Source organism: Giraffa tippelskirchi, chromosome X (genome assembly GCF_054371585.1).
Source record: "Giraffa tippelskirchi isolate mGirTip1 chromosome X, T2T-mGirTip1v1.2.pri, whole genome shotgun sequence".
Lineage (NCBI taxonomy): Eukaryota > Metazoa > Chordata > Mammalia > Artiodactyla > Giraffidae > Giraffa > Giraffa tippelskirchi.
Genome location: NC_137289.1, coordinates 125,700,125 through 125,725,293, shown reverse-complemented (window position 1 = coordinate 125,725,293; position 25,169 = coordinate 125,700,125). Strand labels below are relative to the sequence as shown.

Here is a 25,169-nt window from a genome sequence, read left to right as displayed (position 1 = left end):
GCCAGTCATGCTGAACCTGCTGGTATTAGGACCAGCCCCTCTACTTGATGAGTTTGCTCTTTGCTGATTGGTAGCTGGAGAAGTCTTCCTATAGCTACAGACAGACAATTCAGAGTTAATGCTCATTTCTTGTTTAAAGAGTGATCCTGGAATAGAAATAAGGAAATGAAATCTCATGACAGTGTCATCATAAAGTCATCAGCCAGATGGCAGTCCTTGAAATCTAATCCTTAGAGGCTTCTCATAATAATATGTAATATCACATCTAATATTATCTTATTCACCAATTCATATCTATTCACAGAGACTGAAGGGAAAGAAATGAACTTGCAAAGGCCCACATTTCTGGCTTTATATGTTAACATGTGCTCTATACGGCATATGATCAGGGAAACAAAATATTTTCCTACACATGTCACAATGATGATCTATGTTCTGTTAGATTTGCTAAAGTACAGGATTTACATGAGAAGCAGCTTTTTTTAAATATTTATGAATGCTAGATTAAGTCATTTTAGGTCCATGTGGCTATTTATATTTCTCTATATAAAACTGTAATTAAAGGTCCCATCAAAGTCAGTATAGAATTTGAAGATTCCTCTGACCAAATAATAAACTTAAATTGAACACTAAACTACAAAACAAAATTAGCTTGTTTTTGCTTTTGATTATGTCTTGGAACTACAGCTTGCCAGTATATGATACCAAAGTAAAGTTCTTCTGAGTTATACTTTTTTGTACCTTATTTTACATTCAAAAATTTTAAACTGAAGTAAAGATTTTATTGCTTTATGTAGGCTTTCAAATGCACAGATTTTTTGCATGTGTTTATCTATATGATGGAAAGTTTCAGTGCAGGCAATGTATCAGTGTTCAGTGATAAAACTGGAACCATAGGAAATGATGTAATCAGAATGTGTTCAACACAGTTTCTCCTACCTAAGAAGTCTTGGTTACAGATATTTTTCAAAGTCATGACATACTTTTTCCCCCAAACCCAAATATCAATCATTTTTCCTTTAAAATTATGTTTATAGGATTAACAACAAAAGTCAAAGTGTTTCTTTTCTGGGATAGTTGTAGTTTTTGAGATGTTAAACATCAACTCTAGAAAATGGACAAAGAGAAGAAGAAGGCACAAGCAAGGAAATGGAATAACATGAACCACTTTGAAAGGAAATACTTTTCATTTACAAAACATGCCAACAACTTTTTTTTGAAGTAATATGGTATGCAATTGTTATATATGTATGCTAAACTGCATAGGGGGATAGGAACAAAGATGATCTAAAGCAGGACAGTCAATAAAACTTTCTGTGATGATGGAAATGTTCAATTTTGTACTGTTCAATGGGGAAGCCATTCACTACTGGTGACTCCTGAGCACATGAAAGGTGGCTGATGAGCTCGAAGAAATGAATTTCAAATTTTATTTAATTGTAATCATTTGAACTTAAATGGCCACCTACGGCTAGTGGCTACCCTACTGAACAGCACCAATCTAGGGGATGCTGGGGATGTTCCTTCACTTCTGGGTTTAGCTGGGAGAGATACTGGATCAAAAGGTCAAAATGCAAAAGATCACATAGTTTTCTTGTTCTTTAACTATCTAGCATACAATCTATAAGGATATAAAATATAAGTAGATGGAATCTGGTAAAATATGGTTTAATCTGTGCAGGTGACACATACAGCATACACAGAATGTGAACTTCCCATGTAGAGGTATCAGTAGCCAATAGAGAATCCAGCTTTCCTCACGCCCTTTCACACTGACCAGAATCGACACCAAGCCCAAATGGTCCACTGTTATGATGATCCTACAAGACTACAATGTGCATGAACATATGACCTACATGACTGTACTGTATTTACTCGGATTTGACTGGTGGTCTCTCCAGGGAATTTCATGCTGCCCAGCTACACCATGACAGTTGATCAGTTTCTTCCTTTCATTCCCTTCATGGCAGACATTCCCTATCAGCTGGCTCAACCCCAGTTCCTAGATACCGGAGATGGTTTGATGGCATAGTTCTGACCCATAAGTTCCTGGGAAAGCCGTGTTTTCTTGACACCGGCAGTGTCCCTTCTGCTGCCCCTTCTTCCTGCTCGAATGCATATATTCTGAACGAAACGCCAAGAAGAACAAAGAGACTTCGGGGTTGACATTGCTGAGCTACTGTGCCCATGTCAGCACCTGCCTAATTCTGAACTTCTCCTTAAGTGACAGAAATAGACCTCCATTAGGTAAGCTATTGAACTTGGGTTTTCTGTTATTTGAAACTGAAAGTGATCCTAACAGGCACATTTTTCTTCTGTGTTGAGTTACTGGCACACCAGAACATTCACAGTTAGTTATTTTTGTTTGTTTGTTTAATTCCCTATTTAATCAAAATATGTTTTGTGGGGAGATACTGTGTGTCAAGCTAAGTGGTAGGTAATATGGTCGATAAACAGCCACTGTGTATACCATCACAGAGTAAACATTCTCCTTACAGACAAAGACCAAGAAACACGTAAGGACAGTGTAGTGAGATAAGCACAATAACAGGGGGCCAAAAGAGTATAGGCTTCGGGGTTGGTAGTCAGGGAAGGCTTCCTGGAGGAAATGGCACTTACACTGAGACCTGGAGAAGCAGGAAGAGAAGCAGGTTGCATCTGGAAAAATAGGTTGTAAGAGGACAAAGATGAGTTCAGCTTTGGGGCTATTAAGTTTGAAGTTCCACATCACAATAAAAAGAAGTAAATCGGATATGCTGGTCTGAAATTCAAAGATGACTCTCAGCTGCAAATGGTATAAATGGATAGTCATCAGCAGACTGAAACTACGCAAGTGGATGAATTTTTGTAGAGTGTATGTGAGAAGGAAACATGGAAGAACTTTAGAGGAATGAGTCAAATTAGCTTGGCAAATCACAGATTCTTTTGGGTCAGTGAAAAATGTAATTTCAGTTCAGTTTAGTCGCTCAGTCTGACTCTTTGTGAACCCATGGACTGCAGCACACCAGGCTTCCCAACATCATGATTTCACACATCACCAACTCCTGGAGTTTACTCAAATTCATGTCCATTGAGGCGGTGAGGCCATCCAACCATCTCATCTTCTGTCATTCACTTCTCCTCCTGCCTTTAATCTTTCCCAGCATCAGGGTCTTTTCCAATGAGTCAGTTCTTCGTATCAGGTGGTCAAAGTATTGGAGTTTCAGCTTCAGCATCAGTCCTTCCAATGAATATTCAGGACTGATTTCCTTTAGGATGGATTGGTTGGATCTCCTTTCAGTCCGAGGGACTCTCAAGAGTCTCCTCCAACACCACAGTTCAAAAGCATCAATTCTTCGGTGCTCAGCTTTCTTTATAGTCTAACTCTTACATCCATACATGACTACTGGAAAAACCATAGCTTTGACAAGACAGACCTTTGTTGGCAAAGTAATGTCTCTGCTTTTTAATATGCTGTCTAGGTTGAAATATTACTCAACATGGATGGATCTAGAGGGTATCATGCTAAGTGAGTAAGTTAGACAAAGACATGTGATCTCATATGTGAAATCTAAAACAAAACAAAAACAGACAAAACATAATGAAAACAGACTCATATAGCCAGAGAACAAATGGGTGGTTACCAGAAGGGAAGAAGAGGTAAAGGGGTGAAATAGGTGCAGGTGATTAAGAGGTATAAATCTCCAGTTATAAAATAAATAAGCAACAGGGATATAACATACAGTACAAAGAATATGGTCAATAACATTATAATCACTTTGTATGGGGACAGATGGTTACTAGGCTTATCATAATGATCATTTCATAATATGTGCAAATGTCAAATTACTAGGTAGTTTATCAGAAACTAACATAATATTGTACATCAGCTACATTTCAATTAGAAAAACACAGATGTTTACCAGCTCCCTACTGTATCACCTGGTTCAGGATATGTCAAATAAGAAAGATAGCGTTTGTCCTCAGGGAGTTTAGACTAATGTGAAGGACAATCATTTAACAATTAGTTACATAATTCATGTTTTTGTTTATAATTTTATTAATATAATTAGGATAATGCTAATAAAGGAAAAGTCCAAGGGGTTAAGACTGGATAATAAAGAGACAGGACCTAGTTTGAGGAGCTGGTGTCTCTAAGAGCCATTGATTGCTGTTAGGTATATAATGGCAAATGAGATTATGAGTCATGTTACACTGCACAAATTTTCCCATTGGGTATGCGGAGTGAGATACAATGATGGCACCATCAGTAGCTGTAACTACATCGTGAACCCCAAAATGACTTCTTTGTCAGATTAAAGATGGGGCAGTATGCGTCGTGATGGAGTAGAACAATATTTCTTTGGATAGAGTTCTCAAAGCAGATTGATAAATGGCTCATCTACCTACAAATCCATCTTTTGTTTTTGTGTAATTGCACAGCTATGTCACTGCCTTTCTGACTGTGGGCAAGTCATTTGATTTCACCAGTCTTAAGGTGCCTCATCTTTAAAATAAGAGGACTTCACAAAGAGTGTAAGTTTAGTTGGCATTTCTCATCTTGGATCCTTGCAAGCCCCAGGTTAGCAGGATAGGACAGCAAATCTGTATTGTTCCCCCAGGGTCACCACCCCATCGTGGAAGTCAGCAAATAGTTTTAGAAATAACGGAGTTCATACCTTTTATGAATGCTTGCCCAAGAGGCATTGATGTTCTCTGTTATCATGTGTACTTTTCGGGTATCATCTGCAGAATAATCCCGGAGAAGTTTCAGTGCCAAGTCATTTGCCACATCTACATTTATCTGCCACTGGCGGAGGTCTTTGGCCAACTGCTATAGATGCATATGGAAAAAGAGAATGAATGTCATTTTTCTCTGAAATCTCTAGTTGGACTTTCTCATAAGTAACTTCTGAATCCTTGGATCAGAGCATGTCTGCATGACTGCTTTTCACTGACCCTGTGCGATTTAGTCAATCTTGACAGTATAAGCTAACCCACTTTTCATGACAAAAGTTTTCAAATGCAGCATCTTGAGCAATACTCAGTATCAGGTATTTCAATTTAGTAGCAATTAATTTGAAACAAACTTGGCTTAATTGTCTTTTTATCATGGGAGAGAACAAACTATAAAAATAAGCTCCCAAATCATTCTTGAATATATGACATATACCAAAATTTGAATAGAAAAAAGTAACACATGTATTTTCCCCCCACGTCATTAACTTGTTGAATTGTTTATGTAATTAGTGCCATCTACTGGCACTCAACTAAAGTTGCATACAGAAAATATTGAGCTTCAAAAAAAAAAACTGTTATTCTCGTTGTAAACTTCTTTAAAGGATCATTAAAGAATCGGCTTACTCATAATTCCTACAACTATTCTACTTTAAAATCAGAATAAAATTTTAAATATATAAATTTTGCTAAACCAAATGATCTATGTTTTCTTTTATTATCTTTAACAACTGAGTATTATCAAAGCACGTATCACTATTTTATCACTTGGAATATTATATACCAAAGAAAGAAATAAACCAATGATAGGCTCATTTGGATGCATATTAACCCCACATTTCTATTAAACATTGCTTCAAATGCATGGGAGAGGCTTGTAAACATTATAGTATTATTAAATTACTAGATAGTTATACCAAATCCAACATAGTGGGTTAAATGGACAACGGAATAGTAACAGGTAATTCAAACAAGAGAAAGAATAAAAGCTATTTTTACAGAAAAAGAAAAAAATCAACTTTCCAATAAATGAAAAACATAGAGTATTACAATTTGACACCAATTAAGTTTAAAAAAATAAAATCCAAAGCTGGAAAGATTGTAGCCAAACTAGCACATTCATATACTATTTCTGGGAATGGTATCTATTAGTACAGTTTGGCAATATATATCAAGTGAAATGCAAATGCTTATTCCCATCGACTCAATAATCTAATTTTAATATTTCGTCCTAGTAAAATATTTAAAAGAAATACGTTATAGGAATAAAGATCTTCATTAACTAAGATAGTAAAAAATGAGAAACAATTTCAATGTTTAATGAGAGGACATTAAAATAAGGCAATACATCAACCCAATGGTCTAATATGCAGTAAATGTGCACAGAAATCCTAAGGACAAAAACAGAACACGATTTCTATCTTCACTGTATTTCTTAAATCTGTAAGAGTACATTGACATGAACTGGAAGGGGAAAAGAGAAAATTGAAACTGAGTGTTGTTTGTGAAAAGAGTAATGCTCTTGTTTTAATATGCATTCTCTTATGTTAATATGATTTATGATGATAAAAATCAAATACTAGTACTTTCAGCATAGTTTCAGTATATTTGAGTAGACTCCTGTTCCTTGAAAATGTATAGTCAGCATACAATCTGGCATTTCTCAGTTAATTAGAACAGTCTATTCTAGAATCAAAGAAAATAATTGCATTTATTGCAAACAGCAAATAGACCCAGATAACTGAACTAGCAGCAACCAACTAAAGCCAGTATCACTAAGTTTTGTTATAAAAAGAGAGACAATTTTTAAAGGCATAGAGTATAGTCACTGTACTACAAAGTAATTAAAATTTAACTTTGTGGAATACCTGCTTCTCCTTATAAACTCCTTTTCCACTTTTATAGCCTCACACTGAACAAAAGCCTTTCTGAAGTGAAACACACACACATCAAAGACTTTGCCTTTCTAGAAATTTCCTACAGTACGAAATTACCTTTTCCCCTTTCCCTCTTCACTTAAGCCACTTTTAACCTACAGTGTTAAAAGTAATGTACACTAAGATATAAAAGACCAGTTGGCCCTTATCCAGAAGATGGTATTCAGAGCTTAGAAGAAGAGCTTATTATCAATCATCTATTAAATCTCTAATTGGCAGCATAAGAATCTACAAAACTGACACTGATAACTTAGTTACCTTTCTGCAAAGTAGTTCCTTTTGAAGAAAAATGCAAATGCTAAAGAAACACCTATTATGAACCAACATCAGAGTATATCTGTAGAGATTTCGCAATGTGTGCATACTTATTAGTTGCTTAGTCGTGTCCAAGTCTGCAATCCTTTGGACTGTAGCCCGCCAGGCTCCTCTTTTCATGGGATCTTTCAGGCAGGAATACTGGAGTGGGTTGGCATTTCCTCCTCCCGGAGATTTAGCAACATAAAATGCTAATTACAATTTTAATAAGTATAATTAAAATCATTTATTTTATCTAGGAAAGCCAATCTTGGAAGTCAACCCTCACTCATGGGTTGCTACTTGAAAGTTTAGATATAAGAGATACATTCTTTGGTTTGAATCTATAGATCATAAAAAAATACCAAAAGTAGAAGTTGAAAAGTATGCTAGAATTTTCCAGAATCTTGAAGGACAGAGCAGGGTAAAATTTAATTAGAGACTTCATAGGAAAAGGTAATAAAACAGTAAGGGTTGACTTCAAACCTGAGTTTTTTGGTATACTTTAATGCTTGAAAGAGGAGAATACACAGGCCATATATTTTGCTTCAAATTTGTATTCACACTGAAATTTAAATTTTTATACCTAAGGAAATCTTGACTGAATGCTACCCTTCACTGCATACTGCTCAGGTTTTGCTGTGATGTAGGATTAAAAAGAAAAAAAAAATCCCACTGACCTTGACTCACATTGACAGGGCTTAGGCCCTTATCTAAACTTAAAGGTTCTCAAGGCAGCACCCTTTTCTCCCTTAAAGACAGAACAGACTGGTTTCCCTTCCTCCTAAGGTATTAATATGTTGATCACCTTGGGCTTTAGCCAAGTGTCATTCACAACATGAACAATGACCTTGACCAGCTTTGCCTACTACTGTGAAATTCAGTCCTGGGACAAGGCCAGACCACAGAAGAAGTGTAAATTCAAAAATACAATGGAATTCACACACATTCTTTTTACTTCTGAATTCCATTTACAATGGTATACTCTACAGGGAATTGTGTGGTGATCATGGTGTATGAAGAAATTTAAAATACTGTGAGCACTAGCCTATAAAAAAAGATGATTTTGAAGGCATATGCGTGTGTGTGTGTTTTCTATGAAGAATAGAAAATGCTCAATTCTTATAAGACTGTGTCCCCAACCAGGAAAGAAATTTTCATATTCAAACCTCATATGATGCTGCTACAATATGTGCTCTGTATTTACACAGTATTTTAGGCAGAAAAAATGATTATGGATTATGGCACAAGTTGAATTCAAAAATTTTGAGTACACAAATTTTTTAACATTTACCTTCTCTTTTTTCTTTGTCAGAACTCTTTTTAAGAATATTGACCCAACATGGGAGAAAACAAAGGAGCAAGGAAACGAGTACTTAAGAGCTTGGGCAACAGAATGAGCCTGCTGGTTTGAATCCTGACTTGATCCCTTACTAATGATGTGACAAATGGGAAAGTTAATTATGCTCTCTGTGCCTCAGTTTCCCCCTTTATTAAATATGTATATTAACAGTATTTATTACCTTGAAAGATTCATATGAGGACGAATTTGTAAAATCCAGGGAAAACAGAGTGGTGCCTGGTATACCCAAAGCATTAAAAAAGTATTAGTTATAATCATAATCACTACTACTACCACTACTGCTACTGCTATTTTTAATGAACCACACTACAGCCACCACAGTGAGCCTCCATTCAATGAAAGAAAGGGACCCACTATTTCATAAACACTGTCTACAATGTCTACCTCTAAAAGACTCCCTTTAATTTAGAAGATAAATGTGAGTATGCAGTATGTGTGTGTGCTCAGTTGTGTCCGATTCTTTGTGACCCCATAGACTGTAGCCCACCAGGCTCCTCTGTCCATGGAATTTCCCAGGCAAGAATACTGGAGTGGGTTGCCATGCCCTTTTCCAGGGGATCTTCCTGACTCAGGGACTGAATCTACATCTCTTGCATCTCCTGCATTGGCAGGCGATGTTATTTACCACTGAGTCACCTGGGAAGCCGTGAGTATGCAGACCTACAATTAAAACTTTCAAGTTGAGTATTGTTTAAGTTTTTTATCAAATGTGCTTTGGGATGTTCACCCACAAGTGAACTTCAGGTTTGTTTTCGATGAACTCGATTTAAAAAATTTTAATGGCCCTCACTCAAAGGAACATCATGAAAAGCCATGCAGAGTAATGAAAAGGCATCTTCCCAGGAAGTCTGGACTGGCCATTGTCTTGCAGTTTGATCTTAAAGCCTTCAACCTTTTGGGGTCCAGCTTTGTTGTCTGTAAAACAGGATGGGGCTCCTTATACTGCTTATGCCTTAGGTGTGTTATGAGCTCAAAATCAAAATCAAATTGCTTGTGTGAATTAAAACTCATATTTTATGGCAAGACAAGACAAATTTAAATATAGAAAATCTTCTCTGCCCTTTGGCTGCCTCTCTTCCAGGCACTGTGCCTTGTGTAACTGTACTATGCATCCACCAAACCCCCTCCATATGCTTCCCTGGTGGCTCAGTGGTAAAGAATTGCCTGCCAATGTGGGAGAATCAGGTTCGATCCCTGGGTCGGGAAGATCCCCTGGAGTAGGGCATGGCAACCCACACCAGTATTCTTGCCTAAAGAATCCCATGAACAGAGGACCCTGGTAGGCTACAGTCCATGGGATTGCAAAGAGTCAGACACGACTGAGTGACTGAGTACACACAATTTAACATCAAGCATAAATTTCTCTCCAGTCTCAAGGGAAGGGCTGACTTGTGCTGAAGGACACTGTTTCCTCCAACTTGACACTCCTCCTCCTATTCCTCCATGTACTCCCTTTTCTGTCTTTTCGGCCTCTTTTCTCTCTGCAAGATCTTTCTGCACAGCTTTCAAACATGAGCCTCTTCCCCATCTTTAACCAGCAACAAAATCTGCTATCATTTTCTTTCCCTTCACAGTTAAGCTCCTCAAAAGGCGAATACTCACTCACTCATTGCCTCAACTTGATTACATTCCCGCCACTGCACAATTCATCAAAATCAGGCTTCTGCCACTGCCACCTCAGTAAAACTATGCTGAAAGAAGTCACTGTGGCAAATCGGATTACTGACCTCAGTTCTTTACCCCACCTTGTATCCATGCCCTTTGCCGTGTGACTTTGAATTTCCTGCTACAAAAGGCACAGCTGACCTTCCTGGCCTTGACAATGAGCTTGGCTACATGACTTGTTTTGCCTAAGCCTAGCAGTACTCTCGGAGAAGGCAATGGCACCCCACTCCAGTACTCTTGCCTGGAAAATCCCATGGATGGAGGAGCCTGGTAGGCTACAGTCCATGGGGTAGCTAAGAGTCGGACACGACTGAGCGACTTCACTTTCACTTTTCCCTTTCATGCACTGGAGAAGGAAATGGCAACCCACTCCAGTATCTTGCCTGGAGAATCCCAGGGATGGCAGAGCCTGGTGGGCTGCCGTCTATGGGGTCGCACAGAGTCGGACACGACTGAAGCGACTTAGCAGCAGCAGCAGCAGCAGCAGCAGCAGTACTCTTGCCTGGAAAATCCCATGGACAAAGGAACCTGGTAGGCTGCAGTCCATGGGGTCGCGAAGAGTCGGACACGACCGAGCAACTTCACTTTCACTTTTCACTTTCATGCATTGGAGAAGGAAATGGCAACCCACTCCAGTATGCTTGCCTGGAGAATCCCAGGGACGGGGAGCCTGGTGGGCTGCCGTCTATGGGGTCGCACGGAGTCGGACACGACTGAAGCGACTTAGCAGCAGCAGCGGCAGCAGTGGGATGTTAACAGACAGGACACAAGCAGAGGCTGAAAACGTGCTTCTGCATTGGGGCTGGCCCTTCTGCATGGCTGCCATTATCAAACATGTAGCGGGCTGGCCTGCCCATCACTGGAGAAGTATAAGTGACATGTGACGGAGAGGCACTACACTCAACCTGCCACGTGCAGCAATGGCACCCAGACAAGCTGCAAACTTAAGAAACACATGCTTACTGTTGTATGCTAATAGCGTCGTGAGGTTGTCATGCCACATTGTTGCTAAAATAGTTAACTAATTCAGTCAGCAATGATCAATGTCTGTGGAGAGTTCTAGGTTCTTATTTATTTGATTTCCAGACAGCGACTGGTGCTACTGAGTGCTCTGTCCTTCTTGAGGCTCTATCCTTCCTTGGCCCCCTCTTTTTGGGTACCCTCTCTATACTCTTAAGGCTCAAATTTTCCTTTTTCTGCCTGTCCCTTAAATGTGGGCATTCACAAAGATTCTGTCCCTAGCCCAACCTTCTTCTCCTGTAATGTAGGTTGATCCTCAGCTGGTGAAGGAGGCTGGAGCATACCCATAAAAAAGTTATATCACAATGTGCCCTTATATCTAAATGTTCTACCTCCATGGCTACTGCCTTAATTTAAGCCCTCATCACCTCTTACTTGGACTTTGCAATAACCTTTTTATTGGTTCCCTCCTTTTACTTTCAAACCAGACCTTCCATCCTTGGACGATTGCTCAAGCAATCTTTTTTTGAATACAAATACTAACCACATTACTCCTCTGTTAAACCTTTCAATAGCTCCGTTACCTACAAGACAAAGTTCAAATGTCCCTCCTTGGGTATATGACCTCTCCCTCAAATATATGATCCTTACATAAATACCCACTTTCATCTTTTGCTACCTCCTTTCCTTTGTCTCCTTTTGTGAGGGGAAACACTGACTGAAACCGCTTACCCTGGTCAGGCAACATAGTAACCATTTGCATGAGTCATTTTAGGACAGGAAGTCCTGGTAAGGAACACAGAACAAGCCACCACCAACAGGAAGAATTTGGGAAAGGTAAAAAGGAGACACCACATGTCCTACCAATCTCCCAGAATCCTCCTTGTTGGAGTCCATCTTGGCTAAGCAATGCGCACGCCACCAGGAAGAACCCTGAGTCAGAGTGATTGGCCAGAGACAACCCCCAAACTAATCCCATCACCATAAAACCCAGGACCATGAGTCACGTGGTAGAACAGTTCTCCTGGGTTCCCTTACCCTCCTGCTCTCTCCGCTCAGGCGCTACTTCCCAATAAAGTCTCTTGCTTTGTCAGCACAGGTGTCTTCTCAGACAATTCATTTCCAAGTGTTAGACAAGAGCCCACTCTTGGGCCTTGGAAGGGACTCCTCTTCCTCTAACACCTTCCTCTTAAGCAAAACCTCTAAAAGGTTAAGTGACTTGATGAAGGTGACATAGCTTGTCAGTGAAAGAGACATCACAAAAATGTAGTTTTCTTGGCTTTCAAATTCAGGGTTCAACCTACTTAAAGAAGATATGCTTCCACATAAAAGAATTTAAGTAAGATGGTTGGATTTATTATCATTGGATTTTGGAGAATATAAAATAGTCTCCTTGATGATTATAGCATGATTGGAAAATTATTATGTATAATAAAGTAACACATTGCCAAACAGAGACAGCATACATATTTAGTTTACTAAAAAATCACTAAACAGTTTACTCCTGAGTATGAATTAATGTTCTATACATATTTATTGGGAAAAAGAAATACAATTTCTTTCTTGTTTGTGTGAATTAAAATGACCTATAAAACCTCTTTATGGATATATAATAGAAATGTTAAAATATCTGTAAGGAAGCCATTTCAAAAGCAAAGCCTTTCACCGTTAACTTTAAGACTCATCTATTAAACCTCTGACATTACCAAACAACACTGTTTCAGAAAGTAACAGTCTATATAGGGGATACTATTTGAGAAAACAGCCCTCATTTTCTAGCTTACTGGACATGATTCATCTTTTCAACAGCTTTGAGGATTACATACCAAAGTTGCTACTTTTTTGTCCTTTTGACAATGACTACAAGCTGAGAGCAGGCTAGTAAATGTGTTATCGGCCAACCCATTAGAGTTCCATTATTTTCTGTCTTACATGGCTTCATGTAATGAATTTTTATAATTAAACTAATGGCATACAATTTATTTTTCCCCCTCGTTACTTTCAGGCCCCATCTCTCTTCCAGCTTCTTTGAAATAAGTTTTATACAAAAAGAAGAGAGGAGAGCCCTCCAAGTGCTTCATTACCTTAATTTCATTATGACATTTTGGAAAGCATTCTCTTTATCTGCGTTCTTTCTTTAATTTGCTGACTTTATTAAAAGGCTGAAGCAGTGTTGTAATGAACAAATCACCCAGCTACCCCAGGCATCTAAGAGAAGTCTGGTTGAGAGGGTGTGGATTTGGTTGGGTAGAAATGATTCCAGACAGAACACCAGAGGACACATTCCCAGAAAGTAGCATCTCCACGGCTATTTTCAAATCCCATGAGCCTACTGTGGTACACTACATACATCATTGTTCATAAACATTCAGTGCTTTTTTTCATACCAGACGATCACATATCTGCATCCCCACTGAACTGGGGATAGTAACAACTGATTTTGTCTACATGCCAGTTTCAGGCAGGCAGTTTAAGAGTAAATGGCTTCATTCATTGTGTTCCCGACTCTTTGATCTTGGAAGTATGTATCAAGATGCTGCTCTCATCAGCAGCAGTCCCTGAGTAAGCTAAGTAGAATGCCCTTGTGAATCTACACTTGACATATAAGATGAATAAAACACAAACTTTGTGTTGTCTCTAGATTTGGGGATAGTTTGTTAGTGTAGCGTAACTTAGCCTATCCTGACTGACATACCTACTCAAGTGTGACTCTAGCGTGTATGAAGTTGTATCTCATTGTGGTTTTTATTTGTATTTTCTTTACAACAAAGGATGTTGACCATCACTTTGTGTGCTTGTTAGCCATTTGTACATCTCTGAAAAAATGTTTTTAAAATCCTTTGCTGATTTATGATTGAATCTTTCTTGTTCTTGCTGAGGTTTAAGAGTTCTTTACATATTCTGCATACAAGTCTTATCAGATAGATGATTTGCAAATATTTTCTCTCATTCTGTGGGCCATCTTTTCACTCTTTTTATAATATCGCTTGCAGCACAAAGTTTTCAATTTTGATGAAGTCCAATTTATGCATTTTTTCTCTGCACTTTGGCTTTTGGTGTCTTTTCAGAGAACACACTGCCTAACTCATTGTGTTCCTTTGTTGTCTTATAAGAGTTGTAATATTTTCGTTCTTATATTTAGCTCTAAGATCCATTTTTAAATTATTTTTTCTGTATGGTCTGAGGTAGGGTCAAACTTCATTATTTTGTATGTGGATAATTCAGTGATACAAGCATGAAGTTTTGAACAAAAGTATGCTTTTTCCTTTGAATTGTCTAGGTATTCTTGCCAACAATCAATTGACTATAAATGCAAGGATTTAGTTCTGGATATTCAATTTTATTCCATTGACCTATATATCTATCTTGATGTCAGCACCACACCATCTTGATTACTAGCTTTCTAGTAAGCTTTGAAATTAGGAATTGTGTGTCCTCCAACTTTGTGCTTTCTTCAAGGTTACTTTCGCTATTCTTTGTCCTTTGCATTTCAGTACGAATTTTAGGATCTACTTGTCAATTTATATAGGAAAATCAATGAGGATTTTGATAAGAACTACAGAGAGTCTGTAGGTCAATTTGGGGATATGGGTATCTTAACAATATTAAGTTTTTTGGTGTGGGAATATGGCATGCTTTTCCATTTACTTAAACTTTAAATTCTTTTAGCATTGTAGTTCTCAACAGAAAAGTCTTGCATTTTTCTTATTCCTAATATTTTGTTGCTATTTATTCAATAAATGGAATAATTTTGTGAATTTCACTGTTCAGATTATTCACTGCCAGTTTATAGAAAAAGTACTGTTTTTTGTATTTTGATCTTACATCCTGCAAATTTGCTGAATTAACTTATTAGTTTTATACAGTTGTAGTGTATTCCTTAGAACTATCTATATACAAGATCATGTCATCTGCAAACAGGGATAGTTTTACTTCTTCCTTTCAAATATGGATAATTTTTACCTACTTTTTTTTGCCTATTTTCCCAACCTGAACTTCTGGTACAGTGGTAAATAGAAGTGGTGAAGAAGAAGAATAGAAGAATGCTTTGCTTCAGTTGTCCAACTCTTTGTGACCCTATGGACTGTAGCCCACCAGGGTCCTCTGTCCATGGGATTCTCCAGGCAAGAATACTGGAGTGGGTTTCCATATCCTACTCCAGAGGACCTTCCTGACCCAGGGATTGAACCTGTTTCTCTGTTGTCTCCTGCATTAGCAGGTGGGTTCTTTACCACTAGCGCCACCTGGGAAGCTTAAGAATACTGGAGTGGATTGCCATTCCATCCTCCAGGGATCTTTCCAACCCAAAGATTGAACCGAGGTCTCCTGCATTGCAAGCAGTTTTTTTTTTTTTTTTTTTTTTTTTTACCATCTGAGCCACCTGGGAAGACTGAGGGGTCTGGGAAGCTACAGTGCATAGGGTCACAAAGAGTTGGACACGACTGAAGAAGTGGTGAGAGTAAACATATTTATCTTGTTTCTGATCTCAGAGGAAAACATTCAGTCTGTGTGTCTGTTTCTGTTTTGCATATATATTCATCTGTATTATTTTTTAGATTCCGTATATAAATAGTATTATACACTGTCTTTTCTCTGTATGACTTATTTCACTAAGTATAATATTAGGTCCATTCATGTTGCTACAGATGGCAGAATTTCATTCCTTTTCATGACTGATATTTCACTGCATATAGTACTACATCTTCTTTGTCCATTTATCTGTTGATGGGCATTTGGGTTGCTTCCACATCTTGGTAATTGTAATTAGTGCTGCTATGAATACTGGGGTACAAGTATCTTTTCAAGTTACTGTTGTCATTTTTTTCCAGATATACACACTGGGATGGAATTGCTGGATTGTATGGCAGTTCTATTTTTAGTTTTTAAAGGGACCTCCATACTGTTTTCCATTACAGCTAAACCAATTTACATAACCACCAAAAGTGCATGAGTTTCCTTTTTCTGCACATCCTTGTCAACACCGGTTATTTGCAGACCTTTTGATGATAGACATTCTGACCATGCACGCGCATTCTGACCAGTGTGAGGTGATATCTCACTGCTGCTTCGATTTGCATTTCTCTAAAAATTAGTGAATGTGCCTTTTCATGTGCCTATTGGCCATTGGAATATTTACTTTGGAAAAAATGCCTACTCAGATCTTCTTCCCATTTTTTGATTCAGTTGTTTTCTGATATTAAGCTGTATGGGCTGTTTGTATATTCTGAAGACTAATCCCTTGTCAGTAGCATCATTTGCAAATATTTTCTCCCAGTTTGTAGGTTGTCTTTTCATTTTGTTGATGGTTTCCTTTGCTATGCAAAAGCTTTTAAGTTTAATTAGGTCCCATTGTTTATTTCTGCTTTTATTTCTTTTGCCTTAGGAGAGACAGCCAAAAAAATCTTGCTTGATTTATGTCAGAAAGTGTTCTGCCTATAGGAGTTTTATGGTTTCATGTCTTCCATTTAGACCTTTTATCCATTTTGAGTTTATTTTTGTATATGGTGTGAGGAAATGTTATAATCTCATTCTTTTACATGTAGTGGTCCAGTTTCCCAGGCACCACTTGTTGAAGAGGCTGTCTTTTCTCCATTGTATATTCCAGCCTCCTTTGGCATAGATTAACCATAGGTGTGTGGGTTTTTTTTTTGGCCTCTCTATTATGTCCCATTTATCTACAAGTCTGTTTGTGCCAATACCATGCTGTTTTGATTGCTGTAATCTAAGGTGACACCTCCAGCTTTTTTCTTTTTTTTTAAATATTGGTTTGACAATTCAGAGTCTTTTATGGTTTCACATGAATTTTAGGATTATTTGTTCTAATTTTGTGGAAAATGTTATGGGTGTTTTTATAGGGATTGCATCGAATCTGTAAATTGCTGTAGGTAGTATGTGCATTTTGACAATATTCTTCCAATCCAAGAACACAAAATATCTTTCTCTTTGTTTGCATTATCTTTAATTTACCTCATCAGAGTATAGGTCTTTCACCTCTTTGGTTAAGTTTATTCCAAGGCATTTTATTTTTTTTGATGTGATTTTAAACAAGATTGTTTTTTAACTTTCTCTTTCTGATAGTTCATTATTAGTGTATAGAAAAGCAACACATTTCTGTATATTAATCTTTTATCCTGCAAATCTGCTGAATTCATTTATTCTTAGTCTTTGAGTGGAGACTTTATCTAGGGTTTTCTCTATAAAGCATTACTTTATCTGTAAAGAGTGATAGTTTTGCTTTTTTCATTTCAATTTGAATGCCTTGTCTTTCTTTTTCTTGTCTGACTGCTATGGCTAGGACTGTCAATACTATGTCAAATAGAAGTGGTGAGAGTGGGCTTCCTTGTCTTGTTTCTGAATTCAGAGGAAAGGCTTTCAGCTTTTCACTACTGAGTATGATGTTAGCTGTAGGTTTGTCATAAATAGTCTTTATTAAGTTGAGATATTAATATGTTCCCTCTATGCTCACTTTGTTGAGTTTTTTTTTTGATGAATGGATACTGAATTTCATTAAATGCCTTTTCTGCATCTATTGAGGTGATCATGTGACTTTTACCTTTCTGTTTGTTATTGTGGTATATTCATTTGCAAATATTGAACCATCCTTAATCCAACTTGATCATGACATATGATCCTTTATATGTATCGATGGATTTGGTTTGCCAACATTTTGTTGAGGTTTTTGTATTGATACACATCAAAGGTATTGACCTATAATTTCCTTTTTTTTTTTTTTTTGGTAGTGTCTCTGTCTGGTTTTCACACTAGGGTAATGGTGGCCTTGTAGAAGGAATTCTGGAATGTTCTATCCTCTTCAATCTTTTTGGAAAAGTTTGAGAAGGATAGGTATTAGTTCTTCTTTATATGTTTGGTAGAATTCCCCTGTTAACCAATCTGGTCCTGGACTACTGTTTGCTGGGAGTTTTCTTTTTTTTTTTTTCAACAAACTGAATTTCACCATAGTGACTAGTCTGTTCAAATTGTTTGATTCTTTTTTGAAATTACTTTTTATTGGGGTATAATTGCTTTATAACTTACACCAAAGCAAATCGACTATATATACACATATATCTTCTCTCTTTTGGATTCCCTTCCCATTTAGGTTACCACAGAGCACTGAGTAGAGTTCTCTGAGCTATACAATAGATTCTCATTGGTTATTTATTCTATACAAAATATCAATAGTGTATATATATATCAATTCCAATCTCCCAATTTATCCCTGTCTGGTTCTTCTTGATTCAATCTTGGCAGGTTATATATTTTTAGAAAATTGTCTATTTTTTCTGGGCCATCCAATTTGTTGGCATGTAAGTATTTGTGGCATTAAGAATATTTTTGTATCTCTCTAGTATTGACTGTTATTTCTCTTCTTTCATTTATCTTGTTTATTGTGTCTTCTCTCTCTTCTTGGTGAGCCTGGCTAAAAGTTTATCAATTTTGTTTGTCTTTTCAAAAAAAAATCTCCTGGTTTCATTGATCTTTTCTTTTGCTTGTTTATATTTTATTTCCCCTCATATTATCTTTATTACTCCCCTCCTTCTGTTGACTTTGGTTTTGTTCTTTTTCTAATTCTCTTAGGTGGTTGGTTAGGCTACTTATTTGAGATTTTTCTTTTTTCTTGAGGAAGGCCTATATCACTATAAACTTTCCTGTTAGAACTTCTTTTGCTGCATCCCACAGATTTTTGGAGTTTCATGTTTTCATTTGTCTTGAGGCATTTTCTGATTTCCCTTTTGATTTCTTCATTGGCCCATTGCTTTTTTAATAGCATATAATTTAGTCTCCACATGTTTGCACCTTTCCCATTTTTCTTTCTGTAATTGATTTCTAGTTTTATACTACTGTGGTCAGAAAACATGCTTTATATAAATTCTATTCTCTTTCTCTGGTAGCTTTAAGACTGTTTATTTTTAAGGCTACTGTATAGTTGGAAGAAAGTGATGGGAATAGGCCAAGTTAAAAAGCCTCAAACCCTGCTGTTCTTAGTGAAATTCAGTAGTTTACATATTGTTACCAACCTTTGGTTGATTTATAGAGTTTAGAAAAAGCAATTTTAACAATTTTGCAATTTGCTGCTTGTATGGAGGAGTGGATTTACAGAGTTGCCACATCATATTTTCAAGCATGGAATAAGTTAAACTGTGAAAAGGAACTAAGGCAAAATACGGTGCAATCAGAGCATAATGCCATCCAAGTCTTGGTGACCACATTAAATATTTATATACTATAGTAGGACCTGGGAAACTACCCATTATTTTTCTTGTGCTCTATCAGTGATGTAGGAAGCACTCTGTATGCTTTGAGAAGTTTAATAGACTCATACATCCTTTGGGAGGAAAAGTACCATTGGGTATTGATTCTTTCTCCTTAATCACATGAAATCTTTAGGGGAGAGCAAAAGGAAATATAGAAAATGCATGAAAAAATGGCAGGTCCTAGCAAGAAGTTTTCTAATAAAATTTGTCATTACCGTATCAGAAATCCAAGCCTAAAACTACCATTGGGGTCAATTTTCTGGTTTAATTTTATGCTCATCTAAATAGCAAATAAAATATGTGAAAGGAAGATTTAGCTTTCATTACTGTATATATATCTTTTTGGTAGATAAAGATACTATCTAATACCACTCATTCCCTCTTATAATAAAAACGGTCAGGCTCTGCATCTATGTTTGAAAAAGAAGTTCTCCTTGGTTAGTTTCTTTCTGGTAAAATAATTTGCAACCCTCAAAAAGCTACCAGATTTACCACATACAAGATCAACTTTTAAAATTACTATTAATTACATGATTACACTCTGTTTCTAGTTCCCAAATGAATGTCTTCAAAACCAGATATTTTACAGCCTCAGAAATATGTATTTAATAATTTGATAAATTACTGAGTTTCTCACCTCAGATAGTTTTAAGTATTATATAGCCAAATCAGCTAGGCTCAAACAAGATTTCACTTCTCTACTGAATTCATGTAGTCTTAGCTCAGCCAAGCACAAAACAGCTAATGCCATCACATTTGAAAAGCTTTTATGCTGAATTTGACACAAAAGCAATCACAAGACAGACAAAAAAAGGAATTGCTCTTTCAAAAGCTGAAAGGGGGAAAAATACATGAAAACTCTGAGTCTGGGTAAATCTCTCTTGACACTGGAAAAGAAAGTTTAAAATCATTAAGAAATACTTTTTCCAAAGAATCCACTGCCAAGTTTAGACTAATCTTAACAGCCTGGGAAACAGGTTGTGGGGTAAACCCAGATTGTGCCAAACAAAAGAAAGCCCAGATGACCACTGCTGGAAGATTTAGGTGCCAATGGTGTGCCATCTTACCTCTTACAAAAGTTAAATGGCATCATCTCTTCTGCTATAGCCTATTGGTGAATATTTTGATTAGGATGGAAATCCTGCATGATTTCCCCTAATACCTGTCTTTCCATCTCAAAAAAAAAAATATTACTTTACTGGGTCCATGTAGAAGAGCAAATGAAGCCATGCAGTTAACAAAATCACCTACTTACTTTATGCTTTGTTTACAAAAAATTCAGGGTTATTATAGGAATGAAAGAAACTAGACATACATTATGGGTGTCTCTTAATGATCTGCTCATTAACTGTTGACTCAGTGGGCCATCTACAGTCTATTCTTTTGCCAAATACTCTCCTGTTGCTATCTCCTTCCATCTTGTACATGCTTTCAAGATGGACTTTACTCAGATGCCATCTCAGATTTGATTTTTACTTTGTGAACGGGCTGGTTATTTCAATGTTTTCTCCACTATTTTGTCTAACCAAGAGCAGTGGTTTTCTAAATTAGTAGGGGAATGGGGAAAGATGGAACTGAATGCAATATTATAGTTAAAATGATAATTATTAAAAGTTATACAGCAACATATATATTTATATGATAATACTACCTTTAAAATAAGAATTCAAAATTTTATCTATAATATGAAGACAATTAAAATATGTAGATAAGAAGCAGAAGAAACTATAGACAAAGGTTAGCAATTATGAATCATTAAAATATCAGAATGATGAGTGATTTTTTTCATCAGTTCAGGTATGACGACTGGTTTCAGTTTTCAAAGAGTATAACAGGGCCAGTGGTTGGCTTTGAAACCATGGCCTGCCGTCTATGGAGTCGCACAGAGTCAGACACGACTGAAGCGACTTAGCAGCAGCAGCAGCATTGTGACGAGGAGGGTAGTCATCAGTGATGCTACTCCAAGGGAGGCTGGCTGCTGTAATTACAGCTCTCCAAGTCTATAGATACAGTCTGATGACTGCCTTATTAGGCTCACCATCTCTATGCTAATCCTAGATACAGAGAGTAAGAAGGAATTCATGGAGCAAGGAGATTCTGGTCAAATTAACCAGTGTCAATTACGTCTATCTTCACACTTTTTTCCTAAAAGAAAATTGTAAGTGATAAGCCAGCTAATATCACTCAGGAGTGATAACACATAAAGGCAGTCCTCCATTTTATCAGGCTCCCTGACTTTTATAAGAATTAAACATTGTAGTTTCATTAGAAATGGAATACAATCTACACTTATCTTTTTAGTTTTTTCACAGTAAAACGGAATATGAAAACTTCTCCCTAGTAGGCTGTTTCACTGCTTTCATTTTCCACCTGTTGGCTCATTGGTAATCTTATTGGTCAGTTCACAACTACAATTTTCTCCCTTTTGGATCCTTACAGTGTTTTTTTAAATCTGTTTTAGCCACACAGATAATGGGTTAAAGAAGAAATCTGGGCGGTCATTTACAAAAGTAATTGCTGTGCATTCATATTCCAACTCTATTGCTATTAAGAGAATTTACCGAACTTCACTAGGCTTTCAATTTTCTTATATGTAAACTGGGAACAATAATACTACTTTTCATGAAAAGTTTTCGGGAGGATGAACTAAGCCAATATATGCAAAGTGATTAGGATAGTTTTTGACAAGTACCAAGTATTCCCTAAATATCAGTATTAGTATTACTTTAGTTTTAGCATATGTCATTTAGGAAATGGACATGAAAATTACAGCTTTAGTCATCTTTATTTGTGTTAAGAACCTACACTGAAGTTGTTACAATATATATCATTAAATTCCTAAATATCACAAACAAAAACATAAGTTTCCAAAGATAATGGCTGAGCCATTTTTAAGGTGCAGTTTTAGACTGACTATTCAAAAGAAAATTTTTATTTCAAAAGTTTGATAAAGATAGCAATTATAATATAATCTTGTCTTTGTTTTAGGTGTCCGAAACATCTTGCTTGTTTTGATGAAAAAACTGTTTTGTTTCCTCCTCTCATATTTACTTTTGCAACTCTTTCTGTCTCTTATTTAAAGCCCCTTGCTCTTTCAGAAGCTATTAAGCCTTAATTATTCTTGCCATCCCTTTAGGGTTCTTGTATGTTTTAAGAGTATTTCTTAACTGCCAATTTTCAGAGTCTTCTTGCCCTGATCAGTTCTATCTTTATACACCTCTCACCTCTCCTTCCCCTCATTTCTAACCCAAGGGTCCAGTCCAAACTACTTTTCCATGTAATCTCTCCTTACCAGTTAACCAATCTGTTCCATTATCTGCTAGATTCATAGAATCCTAAATTTTTGAGAGAAAAAAGAAGTAGCGTAACATACTGAGTACCTGATAGATAAGACCAGAAGCCTCAAAAATAACCACATGGATTCTGTATTTCACATAATCAAATGAAAAACTGCAAAAACTGTCCTTAGAAATTCCTAATTCATCTACCCTTGTCAAAGGGAGAAAATTATCTCCCTTTGAAAACTATTATCACAAATATCTTGTGAAAGAGAGAATTTTTATTCATCTAGATGATGTCTCCAACAAATGTACTAAGTTTGTGAAATACTACTAACTTATGGCTTTCTAACATTCTTGTCATAGAAATAAAAACTGCGTCCTCTTAGCTGTTCAGACCCTTTGGAAAACTAGCTATGGGAAGGAGTAGCTAAAAGTTCACCAGTTCGTTATTCCAACTTATTCTTCCTGAAATTAAATTTGGAATAAGTTCCGGTCAATGGGATATGGATAGAAGTAATGTCCACAATTTTGAGGCCTGGCCCTAAAACCCCATGTCTTTACCACATTCTCTCTTATTCTTCTGTGGTGATTTAGGGCATACATGATTTTAAAATTATAGTTTAATAAAATTAGAAAATCCTGAATCTTCAACTCACCATTTAGGGGAAAGCTCCCAAGAAGAGTTCTTTGACCTCTATCGGACTATGACACAACCAAGGAATTAATCATCACTGTACTCAGCTGTTGAGATTTCAGGGTTTATTTTTCAAATAAGCCTAGTATTGAAAACAAGCTGTGTAGCTTGGTGTAGTCTAAACAATGACTAATGTAGAAATGGAAGCCACCCCATCCAAGAAGACTATATAGATTTTTTTCCTCAGTCTATGTTTTCTTTTAATAAATTTACATAAAAAACCATTAAATTTTAATCCATGGTATAATTTTATCCAGTGTATTTTATTTTAAGAACGTATCTTTGATACTAACCTTGGTTTCTGTGATCTTCCTTTGGATTGCATCCATTGTGTAGGGACCCTCCTTCCATGCCTCAAGCTTGGCTCTGGCCTGCCCCACGACTTGATCAGCTTCTTCCTTAGCTTCCAGCCATTGTGTTGAATCCTTTAACATTTCATTTAACTGCTGTCTCCGGTTCTGAAGGTGTTCCTGTACTTCATCCCACTGACTCTGAATTCTTTCAACTGGAAGAGAAGGAAAAATGAATATGTGGGAGTAAATGCTAGTCTGGAGAAGACATATGAAATTTAACATCCAAATATTATCTCACATTTTATATTACTTATAAAAGAAATTGCTCATTGTGTTACAGCTAGCATGACAGACAGTAGTATTTCTTACTTTTTTTAAAGGCAAACATGAGTTTTTGTTAAGTCAACTTCCTGAAAGTGACCTAGAACATCAATAGTATAAGTGAAAAATTTAACTCTGTCTGTTCTTCATCTCTGGAGCAAAATATGAATAACCTTTTTGAAAGCTCCTATAACAGAATGTCCAAATTCCCCACCCTTATCACTTCAGTGCCCAGCAGCCTTACTCCCAATACCATCACTGACATTTTGTTGCTTGGAGGCTTTGTGTTGCCCCAAAGAGTATGCATTGCCATCCCCTCCCCACTGTCTCCCCACCCTGCCTCCCAGAAGCAGCCTCTCATCAATGGCTGATGGTAGGCACTGGGGTATGAATATGATAGCACCCTTGATGCTAGGGAAGATAACTCTGAGACATGGATTTTATAAAGGTTCCAGAGCTTTCCCAGTGGGGTCAAGCTCTAGTGGGTCACCGTGGTAACCTGCTTGATTATGCATCATCCTTAATTGGCTGTCTTGACTTACCTATCTCACTTCCTCACTCCCCTATTGATATTTCTCTCCACTCCCAAGTAAACCACTTGGTCTCAAAATTTTTTTCCTGCATATTTAGAAACTTCTTGTAACAATATTTTAGAAGTCACACCAGTTATATTCTACAAGTAGGACAGATTTATACTGAGGCTATTTTTTGATATTCTTGTGAGTCAAAGATAGCAATTCCCTATAGATTCTGCTCTGGAATATTTTAGAATATTCAAAATAAACATGACAAGATTGTTTTTTCTTTTCTTTGAGGGCCGTGTAATCTTCTTTAAGCTGATTTCATAAAATGGAAATAATACCATAGAAAACAAGTAATAAAACCACTATTGATTTTATGCCTTAAGCAGGAAATCTGACAGACATTCTAGAATTTTCCCTAAGCCTCACAAAACACCATATATAATTGGTTACTAACTTCTCTCATACAGAACTCCTTCCTTGTTTCCACACATTGTCAATGCAAAGCTCTATCATTTTCTGCCTACGTGTTTGCAATAGACTACATGGTCTCTCTGCCTCAAGTCTATTTTCCAATGTAACGTGCACCTTGTAGACACAGTAATAAACAAGATAAATCTAATCACCCCGCTCCCTCACTTAAACCCTTCAATGTCCCCACACTGTCCTGTGGAATAGCTCAGCTTGATGTACATGTTCCTCTGTGATCTGGCCTGGATAATCTGAGCGATTTATTTACAAAGAAACAAATGATAACACAATCAGGGTGTAGGAAAATCACCAGAGATAATATAAGAAACTGGGTCTTGCAGCAGTGAAGATGTTACTACATCTAGGCCCAAGATATCAGGGGAGGGAGAAGTGACCAG

At 36.9% G+C, this 25,169-nt stretch overlaps 1 protein-coding gene across 3 annotated transcripts in view; it reads right to left on the bottom strand.

The window, feature by feature from the left end:
• Window positions 1-25,169, bottom strand: part of DMD (dystrophin) — a 2,147,259-nt gene that overhangs the window by 558,478 nt on the left and 1,563,612 nt on the right. For all 3 annotated transcript variants that reach the window (XM_081564318.1, XM_081564319.1, XM_081564320.1), the window contains 2 exons: window positions 23,459-23,670; window positions 4,659-4,813 (listed from right to left, as the gene is read on the bottom strand). In XM_081564318.1, coding sequence (XP_081420444.1) covers window positions 4,659-4,813; window positions 23,459-23,670 — 367 coding nt within the window. The remainder of the gene's footprint in view (window positions 1-4,658; window positions 4,814-23,458; window positions 23,671-25,169) is intronic.